This window comes from Microcaecilia unicolor, chromosome 5, assembly GCF_901765095.1.
Source record: "Microcaecilia unicolor chromosome 5, aMicUni1.1, whole genome shotgun sequence".
In the NCBI taxonomy this organism is placed as follows: Eukaryota; Metazoa; Chordata; class Amphibia; order Gymnophiona; family Siphonopidae; genus Microcaecilia; species Microcaecilia unicolor.
In genome coordinates, this window is record NC_044035.1 from 358,275,080 (window position 1) to 358,297,998 (window position 22,919).

The following is a 22,919-nucleotide window of genomic DNA, read 5'->3' on the forward strand; positions in this document are numbered from 1 at the left end:
TTGGGAGGCAGGGCTGGTGTTTGGGTGGTGGGGCTAGTTCTGGGCAAGACTTCTACGGTCTGTGTCCTGAAAATGGGGCTAGTTCTGGGCAAGACTTCTACGGTCTGTGTCCTGAAAATGGCAGATACAAATCAAGGTAAGGTATACACAAGAAGTAGCACATATGAGTTTATCTTGTTGGGCAGACTAGATGGACCGTGCAGGTCTTTTTCTGCCATCATCTACTATGTTACTATGTATTATTTGTAGGGAATAGAGGAAAAGAGTTCAGATACCCGGTAACCACTTTTTGTGTTTTCAATAGTGGACTGCGTTGCTTAGCACTTACTCGTGAAATAGATTTTTTTCTTTTGTAAGGCTGCTAGCATCGTCAAAGTACAAAGACTAGGGGACACTCAACGAAATTATATGGAAATACTTTTAAAACGAACAGGAAGAAATATTTTTTTCACTCAAAGAATAGTTAAGCTCTGGAACACATTGCCAGTGGATGTGGTAATGGCGGTTAGTGTATCTGGGTTTAAAAAAAGGTTTGGACACATTCCTTGAGGAAAAGTCCATAGTCTGCTATTCAGATAGACATGGGGATGCCAATGCTTGCCCTGGGATCAAAGGCATAGAACGATGCTACTAGTTGGGTTTCTACCAGGTACTTTGACGTGGATTGGCCACTGTTGGAAACAGGACACTGGGCTAGATGGACCCTTGGTCTGACCCAGTAACGCTATTCTTACATTCTTATGTTAAGCAGTATTCAGTTTTAGATCATCTTTATAAACTGTAAACTTATTTGAGAACATGTAAGCTATCATCATCAATGTGGTTGTTGACCCTCACTGACAGGATTAAAATAATGCAAATTACCCCCATGCAGGAAACTTAAGTAACTGGAAGCTTGGTTCCACCTAAGAATTTCTTAATTCAGTATTTGCACAATATGCCACAACATCATTAAGGAGACCAGTTTTATTCCGGTTCTGGCATTCTGAAAACCTTTTGCCCCCACTTTCAGGCAGATGTTGTGAGCTGGTTTATTTGGGGGAAAACAACTCTCTGATGTAATCAGAGCTGAGAAAAAAGGCCAGCAACTACTTGCTAAAAGTTTTAGGTTGCTGTGACTCACGCCGTCTACCCGACAGTACAGGCCGAGGGTATCCCGCCATTTGCCGAAGAGCAAACCGAAGCCACAAGACACCGCTTGCCAAAATGCAAGCTGAAATCCCCATCCACTGCTTACTGAAGCATAAGCTGAAATCTGAACACTGCTTGCCGAAATACAAGCTGAATTCACCATCCACCACTTACCGAAGTGTAAGCCGAAATCTAGAGCGCTGTTTGCCGAACTGCAAACTGAGTCCACCATCTACCGCTTACTGAAATGTAAGCCAAAATCCAGATCTCCGAAGAGGTCGGAATCAATTTCCTAGGTCTCCTGGGTCCTCTTAACAGGCCCTTTTTTCTTTTCAGGGTGAAATGGGTCCAACTCCAAAACTCTCCAGATCTTAAAGAGGAATATGGATTATCCAGCAGTGATGCCTTTGACTACCAACAAATAAAAGAGTTTATTAAACGCAAAGCCAGCAGAGAACTCTGTTTGGCAGAGACTATGATAGAAGCTGCACAAAAAATGGGTGCGGGAGTGGTGGAAAGAGCCTTATTGGGTCAACGCACCCCTCTTCTATGTAATACGAATCTCTGGGAGGGAGGGTTGGGCCAGAATTATGAATATACTTGCTGGAAATCGGTCTTTCAGTACCTTTTTAAGGTATCAATATCAAACACTATGACTGAAAATGGATATGAAATATTATACACCAGTGAAGCTATGTAAAATGTTCAAGACAGGAGCAACACTGTGGTGTTGGCACTGCTGCGGAGAAAGCTGCTTGTTACGCTATAAAACACCAATGGCAATGCCCCCCATCCCCACACACACAACTGGCAGCTTTTGCTGGGCCAGATTTGGAAACAAAATAAGCCAATACTGGAATTGATTCTGCAGAAATTAGATTTTATTTAACTTATGTCCAAATGAACAGCACAAAAAAAATAACACAGTAATTAACTTTCACAAAACATGGGATGTTTATGCTAAATGGAGACCTGTGTTATAATTCCAACAGCTGTGATTCAGGTCTCTACAGCTATGTATAGGCTTAATCACAGCATTGAATGGTCTGGAGTGCGGGGGGGGGGGGGGGGGGGGGGGGGAGAGAGTTTATACAGAATGTTTTTCTTTCCATCTTTTGTATAATTGGCTTGTTCTCAGTGTTATCTTGACTTGCAAAATAATAAGAGTATAAAAAAAATAATCAATCTTGTACATACATACACACACACGCTCTCACAGATATGTTCATGCACCTATACATATGTGTTCTGTAGTCTGAAGCAGTCATGTGCACACACACAAAGTATGTTCATGCACCCATACACACGTGTTCTGTAGTCAGAAGTGCTAATGTATACACACACCCAGGTATGTTCATGCACCCATACACGTGGTTCTGTAGTCAAAAGCGCTCATGTACACACACACCCACACATATGTGTTCTGTAGTCATATGCACTCATGTACATACACACACACACACCCAGGTATGTTCATGCACCCACATGTGTGTTCTGTAGTCTGAAGCAGTCATGGGCACACAAAGTACGTTCATGCACCCATACACACGTGTTCTGTAGTCAGAAGTGCTAATGTACACACACACCCAGGTATGTTCATGTACCCACACACGTGTTCTGTAGTCAAAAGCCCTCATGTACACACACACCCACACATATGTGTTCTGTAGTCATATGCACTCATATACATACACACACACACACCCAGGTATGTTCTTGCACCCACACACATTTCTGTAGTTAGAAGCACTCATGTACACATGCAAACACACACACACACATACCCACCACAGAGGTACGCTCTCGAGTCCACACACACATGTATTCTACTCATAAGCCCACACACGTGTTCTGTAGTCAGAAGCCCTCATGTACACACACACCAGAGAGGTACGCTTGTGTGACCACTCATACATTCCACAGCATATATACAGGTCTACCCATGTATATGCACACACAGTGTACAGAGGTATGCAGCTCTCTGTACATCAGTATCTATAACTTCCCGCTTCTAGGTCTCTGTGCGGTAAGACTGTCACTGAAGGCTCCGCTCTTCATGCATCAAGGGGATATTTGGAATTCCAGTGCAAAAATGTAAGCCCCCCATTCTGAGCTCAGTTGCTGCAGCAAAGAAACAGTTTCCAGCTATGGAAGTGAAATAAACAGTAAAAATCCCCAGGCTCCTTCAGCGGAAGAAGCTGTACCCTCAGTGATACACATGGGACCTCTTCCCAGTGACAGATGGGGCAAGTTCTGGTGGCACTGAGTGACTCATTTTCTGCATAGTCCTAGGATGCCTGGGGACAGGTAGCAGAAACCTGTGGAGCATTAGCAGTGGACTGGGAACGCTGTTAATTGAATGCAGACTAAAAATAGTTACCGGCCGACACCCTCAGCACAACGGTAAGAGCCTCCAGTGTAAATATAATTTATAGCAGTCACATGGCTGAAACATGCTTGAGAAGGTCTCAGCCTAAACACAAGTTCTGCCCAGAACCTGGCAAGCTTTTCCCTGGTTGGAAAATCTTGTGTACCTGCAAATGCCTTCCTTCCCCCACCCATGCAGGTCTCCTCCCCCTTTCTACGGCAAGAGGAGGTATGTTCAATCTCCAATATCCAGAAAGGTCTAGGCTGGTCTGTGTAGGCAGGTTCTCAGGTCAAAGGCTTCCTCGATGCAGTGTTTCCACATAGGACAGGGCACTCTGTAACGAGGTCAGGCAGTATCCCTCCTCCCCTATCAGATACCTGGAGAGAGCACGAGACAGAAGTAAGTAAGTACAAGAACAGAACCTTAATCAGAGCAATACAGAAACTGGAGGGAAGAGGAGAGGACAAGACAGACAAAAGGGAAAATGTATTAGGCAATGACACAGGAACGCTGGATCTGGGTTAGGCCCTGGGTTTGGAAACTAGACAGCTGCAGCTGCACTCAAGGCAAACAAGAGATCCTGCCAGTAACACCAAGTCAAAAAACCACCAGTATGTATTTTTAACCACATGGACGGTGGGAAACTTTCAAAGAGCTCATTTACCCCTTCAATCCGTTCAGAACTCTGCTGCATGTCTTATCTTTCGTCTGGACCGATATGCTCATATCACCCCTCTCCTCAAGTCACTTCACTGGCTTCCGATCAGGTACCGCATACAGTTCAAGCTTCTCCTACTAACCTACAAATGCACTCAATCTGCAGCCCCTCGTTACCTCTCTACCCTCATCTCCCCTTACGTTCCTACCCGAAACCTCCACTCACAGGACAAATCCCTCCTCTCAGTACCCTTCTCCTCCACCGCCAACTCCAGGCTCCGCCCTTTCTGCCTCGCCTCACCCCCATGCTTGGAATAAACTCCCTGAGCCCATACGCCAGGCCCCCTTCCTGCCCATCTTCAAATCCTTGCTCAAAGCCCACCTCTTCAATGTCGCCTTCGGCACCTAACCACCATACCTCTACTCAGGAAATCTAGACTGCCCCAACTTGACATTTCGTCCTTTAGATTGTAAGCTCCTTTGAGCAGGGACTGTCCTTCTTCGTTAAACTGTACAGCGCTGCGTAACCCTAGTAGCGCTTTAGAAATGTTAAGTAGTAGTAGTAGGTAAAGGATTTGTGGAACTTGCCTTTATTCCCTCTCATTCTATAATAGGTCACGTAAATTTAAGTGCCTGTCGCTGCAAGGGGGTGTGCGAGTGGGAGGAGCATGGGTAGGTCAGGGGTGTGCCAAGCTTCTACAATCCTGTCAGATATGTGTACAACTGCAACATTTTAGTCCTGGGCATTTACACCAACCGTTGACATGGCATAAGCCAGAGGTTCCCAAACCTGGTCCTGGAGGCACCCCAGCCAGTCAGGTTTTCAGGATATCCACAATGAATATTCATGAAGAGAGATTTGCATGCAGTCAAAGCAGTGCATGCAAATCTCTCTCATGCATATTCATTGTGGATAACCTGAAAACCTGACTGGCAGGGGTGCCTCCAGGACCAGGATTGGGAACCTCTGGCATGAGTGGTTGTCACAATTGTGCCTATGTTTCATGCTCTCATTCATTTTGACACCTGGTGGTCAGACCTGGTGGCTGCGATGGACTGTCTGCTTGCTGTTTCCCATGTTCCAGAAATCATTCCGGTCCGGACCTTCCAGCCTTCCAGACTGTCTTGGGATTTTTGGAATTAAGCAGCACACTTACCTGGTGACCTCCCTGGTATTTTGCCTTTATTAACCACCTGGAAGCTTTCTAGTTTGCCTTTACAACAGAAGTCCTCAGAAGAGTTTTCATCTGTGAGAGTTTGTTGCAGTGCTAACCTTGCTAGTTTCAGCTAGACCCTGCTTGTTTCCTGGTTTATTCTACTGCTTGCTGCCTGCCCAAGACCCTGCTTGTCTCCTGGGTTATTCTACTGTTTGCTGCCTGCCCAAGACTCTGCTTGGTTCCTGGTTTATTCTACTGTATGCTGCCTGCCCAAGACTCTGCTTGTTTCCTGGTTTATTCTACTGTATGCTGCCTGCCCAAGTCCCTGCTTGATTCCTGGTTTACTACTGATTGTCGCCAGCCTATAGACTCTGTTTGGTTCCTGGTTTCCCTTCTGCTTTGCTGCCTGCCAGTAAGACTCTGCTTGATTCGTGGACTATTCTCCTGCTTACTGCTTCTGTTCCAGTCCAGCTGCTCCAGTCTGGCCTGTGCCAGTCTGTCTGGGGTCCACCTTGCTGCCTGTTTGGGTGGTTCTCCTGCCGCTGCCGGTTATCAGTAGTGGCCCAAGGGCTCACTTTTCCTGACCAGTGTGACAGATTGTGACAGCGGTCACGCCTGAACAATGGCACGCAAATGCCCACTCACATTAATATTCTATACCAGCGATTACATGCATAATTACCGATCCAGATCTTGCGCTTAGCATCACAGTGCCGAACTTTAGGTGACCTGTCGAGAATTTACCCCATAATGCATTAGGGATAATGCAAGAGAGACAAATCTTTCAGGCCTTTGAAGCCAATGGAGAACAGGAGGACAATTACACATTCATCCTTGCCCAAGGGCTGTAGGCAGAGCAGTGAAGTAGTAACAGGAACATTAGCGCCAGGCTACAGAAATCCCTCACTTAGGTACTATCAACGGAAGCTGCAGCCATGTAGAACCCAATGGTACACTGCCAGTCTGAGCTCTCTGGAGCCCTTCTGATCATATCAGCTTATGGAGAAATGCTATTTATAAGTTGAAACGATTCATTCGACCAAGGTGCTTTTATTTGGTTAGTTCAAATGCTTGTTCTATCACACCTAGATTACTGCAATGTTCTTTACAGGGGCATAGCTATCATGGGGTGACAGGGACCTGGACCCCCCTGCCGTGACCCTCTCAATCCCCCTTCCCGCCGCCAACCCTCCCCCGCGGTGCCTGAGGGAGGGGGGGGCTAAAATGTGCCCCCTCCCCTCGGGCTCTGGACTTCCCTCCCGTCAAAGTCTGGCTACACCCCTGGTTCTTTATCTAGGTTTGTCTTCTAAACTCCTGAACAAATTACGGCTAATTCAAAATACTTCAGCTTGGCTTATTTTTAGGCTTGGCGAGTTTAGCAATATCTGTTCTTTTATTGCTAAACTGTGTTGTTTGGCTTTTCAGATTGTACCTGGAAATGAGCCTGCTATGCTGACTGAACTTGTTTCTATTTTTTTTTTTTACCGTCACTCTCTTTTCAATTACGGAATCGGTTGATGCTTCCACCCCCTTCTTTTGGAGGGGTCCATTATACCAAACACTTACTTCCCTATTTTCTTCGGCTGCGTCATCATTTTGGGACTCTTTGCCTTGAAGCGAATTACTTATATTTTCGCAAGAAGCAAAAAATATTTTTGTTTGGGAACATTTAAATTGTACTTTTGCAGCATTTTGACTTTGAATTATTTATAATAATGTTTATTTTGAGTGTTTTATACTGGATGAAGTGATTTTATGATGTTATTGTATCACATTTGTAGGCCGCATTGAACCCTTATTAGGGGATATAGCGGGTAACTAAAGCTGTTTTGGTATTGCTTTTTACCACTCTAATGTCAGCTGATACAGCAAGAACAAAACTGGCAGAAATTACCACTAAATGAATCATTTTCTGAAGTGCACAGGGGAGAGAACTCTTTCGCAAATGAGCAACCCCTCCACACCCCTTCCCAACCTTCAGCCCAGAACAGACAAAGCTTGAAACAGAAAGTACAGATATATTTCTAAAACTGAAGCTATGTATGTGGTGAGAGAATGATAAACTGCAGAAATGGTGCCAATTCGTTTAAGCAGAACAGCCTCTGCTCTTACCCTTCGTGAATAAATTCCTCGAGTGCAGTACACTCTGACACCAGCTGGGGAAGGTCGCTCCTTAATACAATATAAGACAGGATAGGCAGCAGGTCATCGGCACCGCTGTGGAAGGGTAAAGGTCACACATCAGCGCCTGGACATAAAGGGGAGCATGAACACAATTGGACATTCTGCACTCTACAGCGTGAACACGGGCGTGTCCACACATACAACACTTCCATACTCAGCTTTCCAAGGTTTTAATGCTTGCTTTGCTTTTCTGACAGCTGACCTCACCACCTGTTCCCAATGGGGCAGGCAGAGCCATCCCTGTGTTCCTGGTCAACATCCCCTGTGTTCTTGCCAGTGCCTTGTTGTGCTTGTGGAGAGATCAGGTCTGTGTGCATGTGAGTACATATATACATGTGTGCTAGAGGCTGAATGAAATCATGGTTTTTGGTTTCAGCTGAACCAAATTTGTGGCCGAAACTCATCTCATGGTTTCAGCTGAAATTAGACCATCCCCACACCCAAAGAGCACCCACTTCCTCCCTCCCCCCCCCTCCTGGACCCACCCATGAGCCCCCCCGCCAGGCCCCCCAGAGCAGGAGTAATCCCCCAGTCGCACCTTCCGCCACCATGTATGTATGTATGTATGTACATATGTGTGTGTAGGTATGTACATGTCTGTATGTACATATGTACGTGTCTGTATGTATGTAATTGTACGTGTGTGTGTGTGTTGTCACCATCCCCTGTGTTCAACGGCTGCTGGCCACATGCCCAATTAAAAAATAGGTTTTTAGCTCGCTCTTAAGAAATAAAGGGGGGCCAGTGTTGTAAGCTTTATGAGCGAGACTGAGAACCTTAACGAAAATGGAATCTGGAAACAGCAACAGTGAAGATGGATATGATCACTTTTTCTCACACGACAAAGGAATCTGATAGCCCACATTTTGAAAGGTTTGGAGGGGACCTGGCAGAACTGTACAGTTGGGGTCCAGTGGGGGATGAGGGAGAAATGAAAAGTCTGTGTCAGTTAAGTGTTGGGGTCGCTGGCTGTTAACTCTTTTTTTTAGATGGAATTTATAATAAAATGTGGAAGCATTAGAGGCAGATGATTAACACGATTGAAAGTGCTACTACGGATCTGATATAGCTGTGGGCTACAAGAGATCCAACAGCCTGTATCACCATTATATAATGCCTCTGCTATAAAAATAGCAATAGTGTGTTGATTGTATCGTAAAATTATATTTTCAAGGTATTTTGCCATGCATTTTTCTGTACTCCTATATATTTGGTTGATTATTCACTGTGGAGTGATTGTTTTCCCTGGGTTGTGCTTTTTGAGACTGATCAAACCCCTGCAGGCAGCCTCAATACATTCTGATGCACTGAGAAGGCCACCCTTTTCAATTATTGTCTTCACACAACGTGGAATAGCAGCGCAGAGCAAAGCACAGCATATAACAGCAGCTAGGGGAAAAAAACCCATATACATTCTCCTCTTTTATCATCTTAGGTCAGTTTACTGTTGGAGAATTTGTACTTCTATGCCGAGAGCATACAGCGAAGATATTTACTTGTAGCAGGTATTCTCCGGGATCTTGCCAGGTATTTGTGACCTCGATTGGCCACTGTTGGAAACAGGATGCTGGGCTTGATGGACCTTTGGTCTTTCCCAGTGTGGCAACACTTATGTACTTGGGATTCTGAATGGAATCTTGCTACTCTTTGGGGTTCTATGTGGAATGTTGCTCCACTTTGAAATTCTGCATGGAATCTTGTTATTCTTTAGAATTCTAGAATCTTGCTACTCTTTAGGGTTCTACATGGAATGTTGCTACTCTTTGGGTTTCTGCCAGGTATTTGTGACCTGGATTGGCCACTGTTGGAAACTGGATGCTGGGCTTGATGGTCCTTTGGTCTGTCCCAGTATGGCAACACTTATGTACTTATGGCAGCGGGGCCAGTCATTCTCACATGTGGGTGATGTCATCCATGCTGCCAGGTGAGTGGAGGAGTGGCCTAGTGGTTAGGGTGGTGGACTTTGGTCCTGGGGAACTGAGGAACTGAGTTCGATTCCCACTTCAGGCACAGGCAGCTCCTTGTGACTCTGGGCAAGTCACTTAACCCTCCATTGCCCCATGTAAGCCGCATTGAGCCTGCCATGAGTGGGAAAGCGCGGGGTACAAATGTAACAAAAAAAAAAAGCACTTTCACAGCATGTACAACTTTAAGAGCACACGCCAGTGTCCCCACTGCGCAAGTGCGAGAGCCTTCTTGCCACAGCAAGAGCGCTGGACCAGCAGTCGCTTCATCCGCCGTGAGGACAGAACACACTGTTCGTGACTCTTCAGTGTCTGGTGTGTTGCTACTTCTTGAGTGAGTTTGTGCCTTTCTTTAGGGTACTTTTTGCCCATTTTTCTATTTTTTCTTTTTTGGGAGGTTTTTTTCTATTCCGTCCCTTACAGTTTTAGATTTTCCCTCGCTTTTAAGTTTTCTTATTTTTTCTGTGCTCCCGAGGCCTGCTTAGGCCTGAGCTCTGGTCATTTCAACAAACCATTGACTGTCACCATCCTTCAATATTTAAACTTGTTGACCATTTTAGGAGGGCAAAAGATTGTACTGAAAAACAACTTCCTTGCTATCGTACAGGCTTTCGAAATCCAGAGTCTTCTAAGTCAAAGTATATACAATTAGAGAAACGTTTGAGAGCACTTGTTCCAACTTATACATAGTAGATGACGGCAGAAAAAGACCTGCACGGTCCATCTAGTCCGCCCACGATAAACTCATGTGTATACCTTACCTTGATCTGTACCTGTCCCCTCCAGAGCACAGACCATACAAGTCTGTGCAGCAGTATTTCCCGCCTCCCAACCACCAGTCCCGCCTCCCATCACCGGCTCCGGCACAGACCCCGTATAAGTCTGCCCTCCCCCATCCTAGCCTCTCAACCACCAACCCCTCTTCCCCCCGCCACCCAATTTCAGCTAAGCTTCTGTGGATCCATTCCTTCTGCACAGGATTCCTTTATGCCTGTCCCACGCATGCTTGAATTCCGTTACCGTTTTCATCTCCACCACCTCCCGCGGGAGGGCATTCCAAGCGTTCACCACCCTCTCCGTGAAGAAATACTTCCTGACATCTTTCCTGAGTCTGCCCCCCTTCAATCTCATTTCATGTCCTCTCGTACTACCGCCTTCCCCTCTCCGGAAAAGATTCGTTTGCGGATTAATACCTTTCAAATATTTGAACGTCTGTATCATATCACCCCTGTTCCTCCTTTCCTCCAGAGTATACATGTTCAGGTCAGCAAGTCTCTCTTCATACGTCTTGGAACGCAACTCCCATACCATCCTTGTAGCTTTTCTTTGTACCGCTTCCATTTTTTTAACATCCTTCGCAAGGTACGGCCTCCAAAACTGAACACAATACTCCAGGTGGGGCCTCACCAACGTCTTATACAGGGGCATTAAAACCTCCTTTTTTCTGCTGGTCACACCTCTCTCTATACAGCCTAGCAACCTTCTCGCTACGGCCACCGCCTTGTTGCACTGTTTCATAGGCTTTAGGTCCTCAGATACTATCACCCCAAGATCCCTCTCCCCGTCCGTGACTATCAGGCTCTCCCCACCTAACACATACGCCTCCCTTGGATTTCTACTCCCTAAGTGCATCACTTTGCATTTCTTCGCATTGAATTTTAATTGCCAAACGTTAGACCATTGTTCCAGCTTCTTCAGATCTTTTTTCATGCTTTCCACTCCCTCCGGGGTGTCCACTCTGTTGCAAATCTTGGTGTCATCCGCAAAAAGGCAAACTTTACCTTGTAACCCTTCGGCAATGTCACTCACAAATATATTGAACAGAATGGGCCCCAGCACCGATCCCTGAGGCACTCCACTACTCACCTTTCCCTCCTCCGAGCGAACTCCATTCACTACCACCCTCTGGCGTCTGCCCGTCAACCAGTTCCTAATCCAGTTCACCACTTCGGTGAAGATGATATTATTACCTTCCTTAAAAGTGTAGCACATAATCTGTCTATTTAGAGAATGTTATAGTTTTGCAAGAAGTAACTGGTATGTACTGTATGAAATGTCATTTGATGTATATTTCAATATACTTATTGTGTTTTTCAAATACTATTTATTTTACGTGTTTCAATAAAGAATGTAGTTTATCATTTTTTTTGTGATGTGCTCTTTTTTTCTAGGAGGCTATTTTGTTAGGGGATTTGTCAAGGGCTATTTTGTTACAAGGCTACTTTGTCGGGGCTATTATGTCGGGTGCCGGTGTCAAGATTTCAATCTGAAATATTTATACCTTTTTTTTGCAGGCGCAAAGTAACTGCTTTGATGAAAACCAGCACAGCTACACCCTGCTTGGAAAGGAGCCCACCAGCTTCTGTGTCTTTCATCTTGTCCCAAAGATCTCTTGGCTAAAGACCAACAGCAATGTGAGCAGAAGTGTCAGACTTACATTGCAGCGGAGCCTGGCTGGGTTTTGGATTCTTCTGTGTTGCTGTATTCCTCTGCACACTCACAGATCACACGCAGCGTCTTCACTGGAATCACAAAACGTTCAATCGGTCACAGCAGCAAGTCACAGGACACTGCAGACATTTCCTTTTTATTTGTAATTTTATTGAGATATTCGCATTTAAATAATACAACATCTGAATCATCCACATCTTAGGTTCACAACAGTTAAAAGAACAGATGTCAACAGTTAACTGGCTTCCCACGCCCCCCCCCCCCTCTTTTATCTGCACCCACCCACCCATCCCTCCCCCTCTCCCCTCCCCCATATCCCCATCTGCATCAAGGGTGATTACGAAGCAGGATCAGGCCGAGATGACCATACTACATATGGGCCCCAGAGGTAGTGCTGTGAGTTTAGACATCAGGTGAATATAATCCAACTTGCGAATTATCACAGATACGTCAGGCAGAGACTTTTGTTTCCATGCTGCCGCCAAGACTAATTTGCTTGCCACAAACACCTGCGTGGCCAGTCGGTGAGAGTTCATATTCACTCCCCGCGGTTTAACATGCAAAAGACAGTGCTCCATTGTCTTGGGATATCCAACCTCAGTCAAACTAGACTCGAGTTTCAAAACTCTGGTCCAGAACTCTTGTGCCACAGGGCAGGACCACCAAATGTGATCACTGCAGACATTTCCAACACAAACAGCAAATTTTGTTATGCCAGCTTCAGTTTAGGAGTGCTGACTTGGGTCTGGAATCTGAGTGATCAGAGCAGAAAGGCAGCACTTCAGTGACATCACTGCTCTAATGCACCAGGAAATCCCTAGAAGAGCCCTGGTGATATCATTTCTTTTAACATACACCCTTTCGTCTCTGTTGTCCACAGAAACAGAACCTGAGGGTGGGCATGAACTGCAAGAACCAACTCTCTGCCTATTTACACTTTCAAACAACAACAAAACCAGGGGACACAAGATGAAGCTAGAATATGGTAGATTTAAAACAAATAGGAGAAAGTTTTTCTTTACTCAGCGTGTAGTTGGACTCTGGAACTCGTTGCCAGAGAATGTAGTGACAGCAGCTGGCCTTACGGAGTTTAAGGGGGGTTTGGACAGATTCCTGAGGGAAAAGTCCATTGAACATTATTTAAAAAATTGGGGGGGGGGGGGGGGGGGGGGTTGCCGGGTTCTTGAAGCCTGGATTGGCTGCTGTCAGAGACAGGATGCTGGGCTCGATGGTCCCTTGGTCTTTTCCCAGTATGGCGGTGCTTATGTGCTTATGATTTTGCAGGCTACCACTACATCTCCAGATATATCGGCATTTCCTTGCGTCTAAAATTTCCTGTGCTTATTTCAGGCCCTCCTGAATTCTGTAACTGATTTGCCTCCCTCATCAACCCTGGGAGGCTGCTCAATGAAATAACCACCTTTCCTGTGAAAAAACATTTTCTGATGTTACTTCCTTCAGACTGACTTTGTTCTCTGGTATTCTTCCCAATGAGAAGGATTTGTTTCCTGAATCAGTTTCATCCCTTTGAGGTACCTGAATGTCTATATCATACATCCCTCTGTCCCTCCTCTCCTCTAGGTTACACATATTTAGATTCTCAAGGCTCATTTCATGTATCTTTGTCACGTTCTGAAAGGTGAGCCCTTGGGCTGAAACAGGACTCCTGACAGGGGCTAGGAGAGTAACAATAGAGGGCAGAGGACGACAAGAGAATGACTCTGAAAAGAGCCCTGGGGGGGGGGGGGGGGGGGGGCAGGCCCAGAAGAACACAGATCTGGAGTGGCTCTGAAAAGAGCCCTTGGGACAGGAACATGGAGACTGGAACAGGAACGCTGAGGCAGGACAGCAGCAGGGCACCAGAGCAATGTGACTCTTTACAAAGGCAGGGTGTGAGGGAAAGAAGCTGTCTTAAATGGGCGCAGGGTCTGACCTCAACATGGCACGCCCGACCTGCTCTCCTGCTACGCCACTTATAAAAAGATGCTCTGGCGAGGGTGCGTGCCCTAAGGGAACCTGACGACCGCTGGTGCAGGCAACTGGAGAGGATATTGCAGCCTTGACCCCTTCGAAGACCTGACCCTGACTCTCTCTGACAGATGGAAAGCTGAACTAGCCTTTGTTTTCCCAACAAGAAGCAGATACACAGACTATGAAACGCAGAAGCCTCTGTATAAAAAGGACTGATGAATATGGGAAAGGAGCAGATGTTAGACGCTTAAGCTCTGTGCATACTGTTCCCCTAGTTCTAGAAAGTTGCATGCCTAAATTTCCAACCACGGTGCAAATTTACACATGCAAATTACAGAATAAGGTTAGCTGTGTACATAATTTAATAATGAACTAATTGGTATTAACGAGCAATAATACACTATCGTTGACCCTAATTGACACAATCAGCAGTTGCGTGTGTAACTGCCCTTGAGTCGGTATTCTATAAGTTGTGCACTGAAATTCCAGAGCGTGCAACTTCAAGTGGGGGCATGGACGTGGCACGAGCGGGTCGGGGGCATGTCAGGCAGTTATGCACGCCAGTTATGGAATATTAGCATTTAGGAGCTTAACTAACTACAGTCTGGCACAAGAATTTATGTCAGCCACTGAGCTAGTGTAAGTGCTCAGGCCTAAAGTTAGGTGTAGACTTATGTTAGTATTCTATAATGGAAGCTTTGCACCCTTCTTCTCCACCGCTAACTCCAGACTCCGTTCTTTTTATCTTGCTGCACCATATGCCTGGAATAGACTTCCTGAGCCGGTACGTCAAGCTCCATCTCTGTCCGTCTTCAAATCTAAGCTAAAAGCCCACCTTTTTGATGCTGCTTTTAACTCCTAACCCTTACTCACTTGTTCAGTACCCTCATTTTATCATCCTCACCTTAATATTCCCTTATCTCTTATTTGTCCTGTTTGTCTGTCCTAATTAGATTGTAAGCTCTGTTGAGCAGGGACTGTCTCTCCATGTTCAAGTGTACAGCGCTGCATACGTCTAGTAGCACTCTAGAAATGATAAGTAGTAGTAGTAGAAGCAGGACCGCCAAGAGATAAAGACGGGACTGGGGCAGGGCCGCCGCAGCCAGCCCCCTTGGGACACAGCTGTTGTTCCTCCCCACTCGGGATGCAGTTGCTGCTGCCACCCCTCGCTCACTCAGGCCACCATCGTCCCCCACCCCCTACCTTCCTGGTCAGTGCGTCTGCTCCTCCCTGGCCTCCAAGGGGGGGGGGGGGGGGCAGCGCTGGGATCTGTCTCTCTCCTGCTCCTGTGTGCCGGAACCAGGTTATCACGTTAACGCAATCACCTGGATCTTGACAGGAGCAGGAGAGAGACAGACCGCCGCGTCAGGCTCCCCCTTGGAGGCTGGGCCCAGGGAATTTTGCCCCCTTCCCCTCCCTCTCGGCGGCCCTGCTGTTATAGAATTTATGCTTAACGCACATCATCCCAGCACCTGACTTTAGACAATCTATAGAGAATTATCCCCTGTAAAGAGGAATGAATAAAATACAGAACACATTAGACCTTCTGTACAAAGGTCAGATGACTAAAGGTAAAGAGTGTGCATTACCAATACACTCCAGCTTCTTCTGGGGACACTGCTCCAGAGTGAGGAGTCTCAGTTCTTCCACTGCAGCCTTGTATGGGTAGCAGTTAGCCAGAGACAGAGTAGCCTGGGGGAACAGATTTGGTGCAACACCAAAGGTGGATGGGGAGGCATTCTTGTAGAGGTCCATGCTCTTCAATAGGGACACCTCCCTGCACCTGTAAATTCTCCTGTGGAAGAGACAACAAAACAGAGAACATTAAGAAGATCTGCAGGACAAAGGCCAGCCTGAGAGCTGAGGATTAGTACTGAAACACTCAATTCACAGTCCCTCCAGAGGGGCAGGTCTCAGAGCGCTTCACAGGATGAACTTACAGTCCTGTAGACCAGCAGAGCAGATACTAAAATAAATGATGAGAAGCCAGAGTGAACCATCCTATCATCATACTAGGACACAGCAGACTGGTCTCTGCCTTGATACAGGCTGGCTGAGTAGTTCAACTCCTGATTCTTAGTCTTAAGGCGCACATATGCCGTGAGACCGGTGCCTCGCCTGTGGCTTCGTACCAAGATCCAGTGCCACACAGTACTCATACCTGTACAGAGCCAGTAATGGTGGCCAGATGAGAGGGAAAAACATCTCTTCGATGCACTCCAGGCACTGATCCTTGGAAAAGATGTCCGAAATTTCAAAAGCCAGCAAAGTAAGTGAGAGGAGTTTGTCTGCAGAGGGAAAGGGCATATGATTGTTTGCTGCTTCCATATGTATAGTCAGGTATTTAATTTCAAACATTTATAATTTTGCCTTTTCAACCTTACAAACTGTATAAAAACTACAGATTAAAACATATATATTAAAACAATTATCCGACTGACTAACCATCACACCTCAACCCCCAAACCTGTTTCCAATGTCTTACCCATCTCACCAGCCCCTATCTAATAATTTTTTTTTCCCGAGATCCACTTCCGCAACCTGGTACAGTCAATGGTACTAAGTCACCTGGACTACTGTAACGCACTGTACGCCGGCTGCAAAGAACACACTATCAAGAAACTCCAAACAGCCCAGAACACCGCCGTCAGACTCATATTTGGAAAAACAAAATATGAAAGTGCAAAACCCCTCAGAGAGAAACTACACTGGCTCCCACTTAAGGAACATATCGAGTTCAAGATTTGCACGATTGTACACAAAATCATCCACGGAGACACCCCGACCTACATGCTAGACCTCGTGGACCTACCTCCCAGAAATGCAAAAAAATCATCCTGCAAATTTCTTAACCTACACTTCTCCAGCTGTAAAGGACTAAAATACAAGCTAACACATGCGACTACCTTCTCTTACATAAGCACGCAGCTATGGAATGCCCTACCAACTGACCTGAAAACAATCAATGAAATAACGAACTTTCGTAAATCTCTGAAAACGTACCTCTTCAACAAAGCCTACAAAGAGAACCCATAGCTTAACTACACCACATCGCCAATACACCCCATCTCTGAAAATCATCTTTCTATAACTATCTGCTCAGATTTCTTTTCTCATCCTTAATCTTTTTGCAATATCAATTGTATCTGATAACCAGGAATGGCTATGCAATAACAGGTCCCTGTAAATAGGTGGGAAAATGTGGGATACAAATGCAATAAATAAATAAATTCTTCCCTTCCCCAATAACCATAAATAACGTAATCTTCAACAACCATCAAATCTGTAGCTAATCTCATGCTACTTTCATTCCTACTACCAGCCTATTCCAAAGACCTGGAGCCATCCCTGAAGCCATCTATGTTTAATTCCCAGATTCACTAAATTATGCACCTGACTTGACATTAACCTCCTATTTGGGAACACTTTATAAGGAGAAATTAGATCTTACCTGCTAATTTGCTTTCCTTTAGTCCCTCCGGACCGGACCAGGATTGGACTGATGGGTTGTGCTCGCCTACCAGCAGGTGGAGACTGAGAAAAAACTCTGACTCTAGAGAGCCAATAGGAGCCCTGGCCATGTGACCTTAGCCTCAGTATTTGAATAACAAAGCAGGAAAAAAAGAAAGACCTTCTGTGCCGTATGGAATCCTAGCAGCCACAAAGCACTCGGCAATGCCAAGTATCAGAGCTCACCAGCAACTCTCACCAGAGAAGTGGTATGGCCCGATATGTATTACAGCTCACCAGCAACTCTCACTAGAGAAGTGGTATGGCTCACTTGTACTATAGCTCACCAGCAACTCTCACCAGAGAAGCGATATGGCTCACATGTAATATAGCTCACCAGCTACTCTCCCCAGAGAAGTGGTATGGCTCACGCATAATATAGCTCACCCGCAACTCTCACCAGAGAAGTGGTATGGCTCACTTAAGATTTTATATATATTCCATCAACTGAGCTTACCAGCAACTCTCACCAGAAAAGTGGTAAATCATATTTAAGGTTTTATAGATATTCCAGCAACTGAGCTCAGCCACAACTCTCACCAGAGAAGTGGTATGGCGTATTTAAGGTTTTATAGATAGATTCCAGCAATTGAGCTCACCAGCAACCACCAGAGAAGTGGTATAGACCACGTAAAGTTCTGTATATATATAGTATTGTTCCACGAATCGTAAAGGAATGAATACACTTCCTACTGAATACACTTCCTACTTAATAAAAGAAGCTAAAGAGTAGAGAGAACATGGGAGGGGCCTGGTCCGGTCCGGAGGGACTAAAGGAAAGCAAATTAGCAGGTAAGATCTAATTTCTCCTTCCTTAGCGTCCCTCCGGACCGGACCAGGATTGGACTGATGGGAAGTACCAAAGCAGTAATCTGAAGGGAGGGACCCTATGAAAACTGCAGAGAAATGTTCATGCTGCATAGGGCACCTGGCGACAACTAACATGTAGTGTGTCCCAATGAGCAAAATAAAATGAAACTAGGACTAAGTTGCCAACTTACCAATGTGCACCGAGAGCACCAAAAATCGCCGTAGTAAGAATAGAGCCCGCTTCTGAAGTTGTGGAATATGTTGTAATACGCTGTGGAACTGCCCTCTCAGCGAGAAGAGAAATAGACATTCTCATTTCCTTGATCCTTCGCGATATAGCGGGTTAGAAACAATGAAAAACTTTTACGCCTACTGGCTAGAAGGACAAAACCAATAAGAAAAAACCGATTGGGAAAGGTGAAAACTTTAAACTACAGCAGACCGAAAAGAAGTTACCAACCGTAGAAGTATTCCACACATAGATCTACTTGCTGCAATGGCTACTGGGAAACACTGCTTGAAGAGGAAAACTTTATAGAAAAAGTTATGGCTACTAGAAAACAGAACTTTAAGAGTCTGTTCACCTAGTTCACCTAGCTGGTGGACGAAGCGGGAGGTACAGGTGCAGAACTCCTTTAAGAAACCGCTTTGACAGTGGATGCTGCATAAGCGTGCGGTTGTCAACAGTATCATGCATCACTGATAGAGCTGCCAAATGAACTCTAATGGATGAGTAAGACAGACAAGATTTCGCAAGATGCAGAAGATATTCCAAAACATGCAAAATGGATACTGTTTGTGGAATGAAGTGGCGAGAGGAGTACCACAGAGTGAACCGTCGCCACTTTGATTCATAGGACTTTAATGTAGATTTCTGTCTGGAAGCAATTAAAACTTGAAGTACTTCCTGCGAAAATATCAAAGATGTTGCAGACCCAGTAACCACGCCATAAGTTTGAGTGACTGGGGGTACGGATGTAGAAGGGTGCCTTGGTTCTGCGTAAACACCTAGTGAGATGATGGAATAAACGCATAAAGAAGGCTGAAAAACCCCTGCTGGACGTTGGCATCTTTCCCTGTCTCCGTCAAGACTGTTGCTGAACGGAAGAAGCAAGAAATGTTCGTGAGCCTGAAGGCAAAAAGAGATAGCCCTGAAGTGTCGCAGTGAGGAAGTAAGGCTGAAAAAATGAGAGTCCATTCACCTAAATGCAGGGTGACACAACTAAGAAAAAATGAGTACAAACTCAAGAGTATACTCTTAACTCCTCCTTGGCAGATGACATAACCCATTGCCATGGCAAGGACCAACATAGCTCTCTCCGCCTTGTTTGTCAGTAGGGAAAACAAAATTCACCCGAAGGTAAAACGAATTGCTGAGGTCCCCCAGAAAAAAAATATATACAAACAAGCTTCTGCCAAAAAGTGTACTGCACGAAGCATCCCAATGACAGAACTAAGGTTCTTGAGATAACTAGATGACACTTAAATAGTGCGATTGATGACCCTGAGATTCGCAATAGGATGAAGGAAAATTCCTTCTTGGGCATTAGAAAGTAAAATTGCATTCTGCAGAATAGAGCGAGGAAATGGCCGAAGGCCCAAGGTCACCAAGAAAAATATAAACTGGGATGTTTGCAGAGGAGACAAAAGACTGTGCGCCAACCTGACTAAACAAAGAGAAAATCAGAGATATCTGATGAGAGATCAAATGAGAGGCCTGGCTACAATCACCACCCAACCTAGAGACTGTAAGAAATGCAACACCCGGTGCGTGACCTGAGAACTCTGCTGATAAGACTTTCTCCAATTAGGCAGTCGTCTAGGTAAGAATGAAATGACCCTAAGAGCGCAATGAACATCCTCTTAGATCTATAAAAGAACGGAAGAGAGAGTACTGCTGAAAATGACCGGTAAATGCATAAGCAAAAAACTAGCCATTCTCTGGATCCTGAGGAGAAGAGGAAGGGTGACCAAGGACACCAGTTAAATAGGGCTACAAACTCCAACCCTATCTCTATGGCGTTCCATAGTTGGGTAAGTTCTGAATATAGAAAGTTCTGAATATAGGAGTCCACCAGCTATGGTAGTACGCTCCGGACAGAAAAAAATTGTCCCAGTATGAACGTCTGATTCACCGGCCTGTAATTTCTTGGATCTCCCTAATCCACATACCACTAATCCACGTACCACGGTCATGCGTCCTCCCTCACTGAGATGTAGATTGTAAGCTCCTTTGAGCAGGGAACGTCCTTCTTTGTTAATTTGTACAGCGCTGCGTAACCCTAGTAGCGCTCTAGAAATGTTAAGTAGTAGTAGTAGTACCAGACTCACACCCAATAGATATGAATGTTGAGCTTGTTTCAGGTTAAAACACCGAACCTAGGCCCAGGGTCCCCGGTGTTCCTAGTGGTGAACAGCCATGGCAAATATTGTATGCGTTAGTTTGCAGAATTACTGCAAAGCCTTGCTTTTGGAGCACAGATTTCTGTTCGATACTCTCGTGAGAGGTTTTTTTTTTTTTTTTTTTTTTTTCTTTAATGCTGTTCTGGCTGTAGAAAGGTGGACATTTGAGCTTCCCCAGAATGGCAAAACTTATGTACCTATGCCCATTAGATATGAATGCTGGACTTGATGGACTTTAGGCCTTACCCAGCATAACCATACTTATGTACCTATGGTATAAATACACAGGAAGTGAGTGAATCCCCTTCCAATTGAAAGAACACTCTGGAGTGAAGGCGCATAGAATGAAAATGAAAAAGGACAAACTTGGAAATTACCTGTAACGAAAAAAGTGAAGTTGTGCCACAGCCACTTGGTGAAGGCAGTGTAGACAAGACTGTATCTGAATTCAAGAAAGCTTGATATAACATCAGGTCTCTAAGGAAGAGGAAGAGATAGCAGATGGTATGTATAGGCATACTGGACCAAACCAGGATGTTTATAATCTGCCAATGCTGAACTGATAGAGTAGAGACAAACACGAGTAGATGGTTTGAGGACCGTCCACTATCTTTAAGTGAAAGGATGACTTTATTCTCTAAGTGACCATATGTCCTGTAAAAACCAGAAGAAAGCTAAAATGAAAAATGAGAGGCTTCAAGGCAGTTGGAAAAGAAGGGAAGACATGAATAAAGCATGCCTGCTAAGGCAGCTGAGTGATTGGGAGCTTGGTAGACAGGACTGTCCCTCAGAGAATATGAAAGAGCTGATATATCCCCATGGCATCTGAACAATATACTGTATGCCTCTAGAGAAGGCTTCTTAAAGTCAGAAAAAGAAAACACTGTATAACACTACAGCCATTGAGAGTGTCTGTTAAGTTCTTAAAACACTATATAACATCATAGACATGGAGTAAAATGCTTGAACGGAACTAATATATTATGGTCAGAATTGCAAAGTACCAATCAATTGACTCTTAGACAATGTAGTCCTATTCACCAGGGAATGAGAAAGACAGAAATTTACTCTATGCCTATAGAGAAAGTTTCTAAAGTTCTTAAAACACTGTATAATACTACAGCTATTGAGGAAAATGCTTGAAATGAATTATGATATTATGATAAGATGTAGATTTTCCACCAGGCAATGAAAAATGACTGAGCACCAGAAAAAACTAGTGTTAACAGCCCCGTGATACATAGAAATTTAAAAGAAGAAAAGCTTGTTATATATTCATATATGAAAGGAGCCCCCTTTCAACCAAATATTGCCTGCTGATGTGAAGAGCATTTTAGAATACGTCGTTCAGCACATACAAAAGTGTACACATCTTGGAGCCGAACTGCTCTATGAACTGCAGCCTTACCTTCAGCAGAGAGATCCCCGACTGATAAGATGGAGGGAGAAACAAAATGGCCGCCGTTCGCTCCACTGGCCCTGTGGCGATCGTCGACAGCGCGCCCGACACCTCCGAACAAGCGGAGCCCAGTGGAACGGCGAAGAAACAACAGCCGGCGAAAAAGGCCCCGAAAAAACTGGAGGCAGCACCGGACCCGAAGAAACCTTGAAGGGAGAGCAAAATTTACACGTTCCGGCTGCGTGAACTGCGCGACGCTGACTGACAGCAGCTGTTTGAACTTTTAAGCCATATCGGAAAAAACAGGTGGCCGCCCTTACGCGGTTCGCACATTTCTTTTTTTTTTTTTCTTCATTTGTTTAAACTGCCGCCGCCAAAACGCAAGAAAATGGAGGAAATTAAATCTGATGAGAAAAATCGCTGTTTAAAGTCACAGATACTGAATTATTTTCTTCTGTTTGTTTTTTTTTTTTTTTTTATGACCCCTCAATCATAATAAAACACTGGAGCTGCCTGCTCGTTAGAAGTCTGGGGAAAGAAAGGCTGCTTCTTTGAATTTCCTTTTATTTGATTTAATTCTTTTAAAGCAGCTACCTGTTAAAAGTGGCTGCCTCTCCCAAAGACGGTACACCTTTCCAGAGAAAGGGACGGCCCTTCCCTGCTAAGCCAGGGAGATGGGGAGGAAGGGGGGTGGACTCGAGACACCCGAGTTTAACACCCCCGAGGCTGTCAAAGAAAGAAGAGAAAGGAAACCCTGTCAAGCCTCTAAATAAGATTCCAGGCACAGAAGAATTATCACAAATATCTGTAATATCTAAAGAGAAAAGGAGAGAGACTAATGGGCTCACTTCCTACCTGCTGGGAGACTGAGAAAATACTGAGGCTAAGGTCACATGGCCAGGGCTCCTATTGGC

General features: G+C 45.1%; 1 protein-coding gene across 1 annotated transcript in view; it reads right to left on the bottom strand.

The window, feature by feature from the left end:
• Positions 1 to 2,008: 2,008 nt before the first annotated feature.
• VPS9D1 (VPS9 domain containing 1) overlaps positions 2,009 to 22,919 on the bottom strand; it is a 64,661-nt gene continuing 43,750 nt past the window's right edge. Inside the window, exons 11-15 of the mRNA XM_030204614.1 lie at positions 16,045 to 16,171; positions 15,473 to 15,678; positions 11,899 to 11,983; positions 7,426 to 7,530; positions 2,009 to 3,876 (exon numbers count right to left, since the gene is read on the bottom strand). Of these exons, the coding sequence (XP_030060474.1) occupies positions 3,789 to 3,876; positions 7,426 to 7,530; positions 11,899 to 11,983; positions 15,473 to 15,678; positions 16,045 to 16,171 (611 nt within the window). The 3' untranslated portion in view covers positions 2,009 to 3,788. The remainder of the gene's footprint in view (positions 3,877 to 7,425; positions 7,531 to 11,898; positions 11,984 to 15,472; positions 15,679 to 16,044; positions 16,172 to 22,919) is intronic.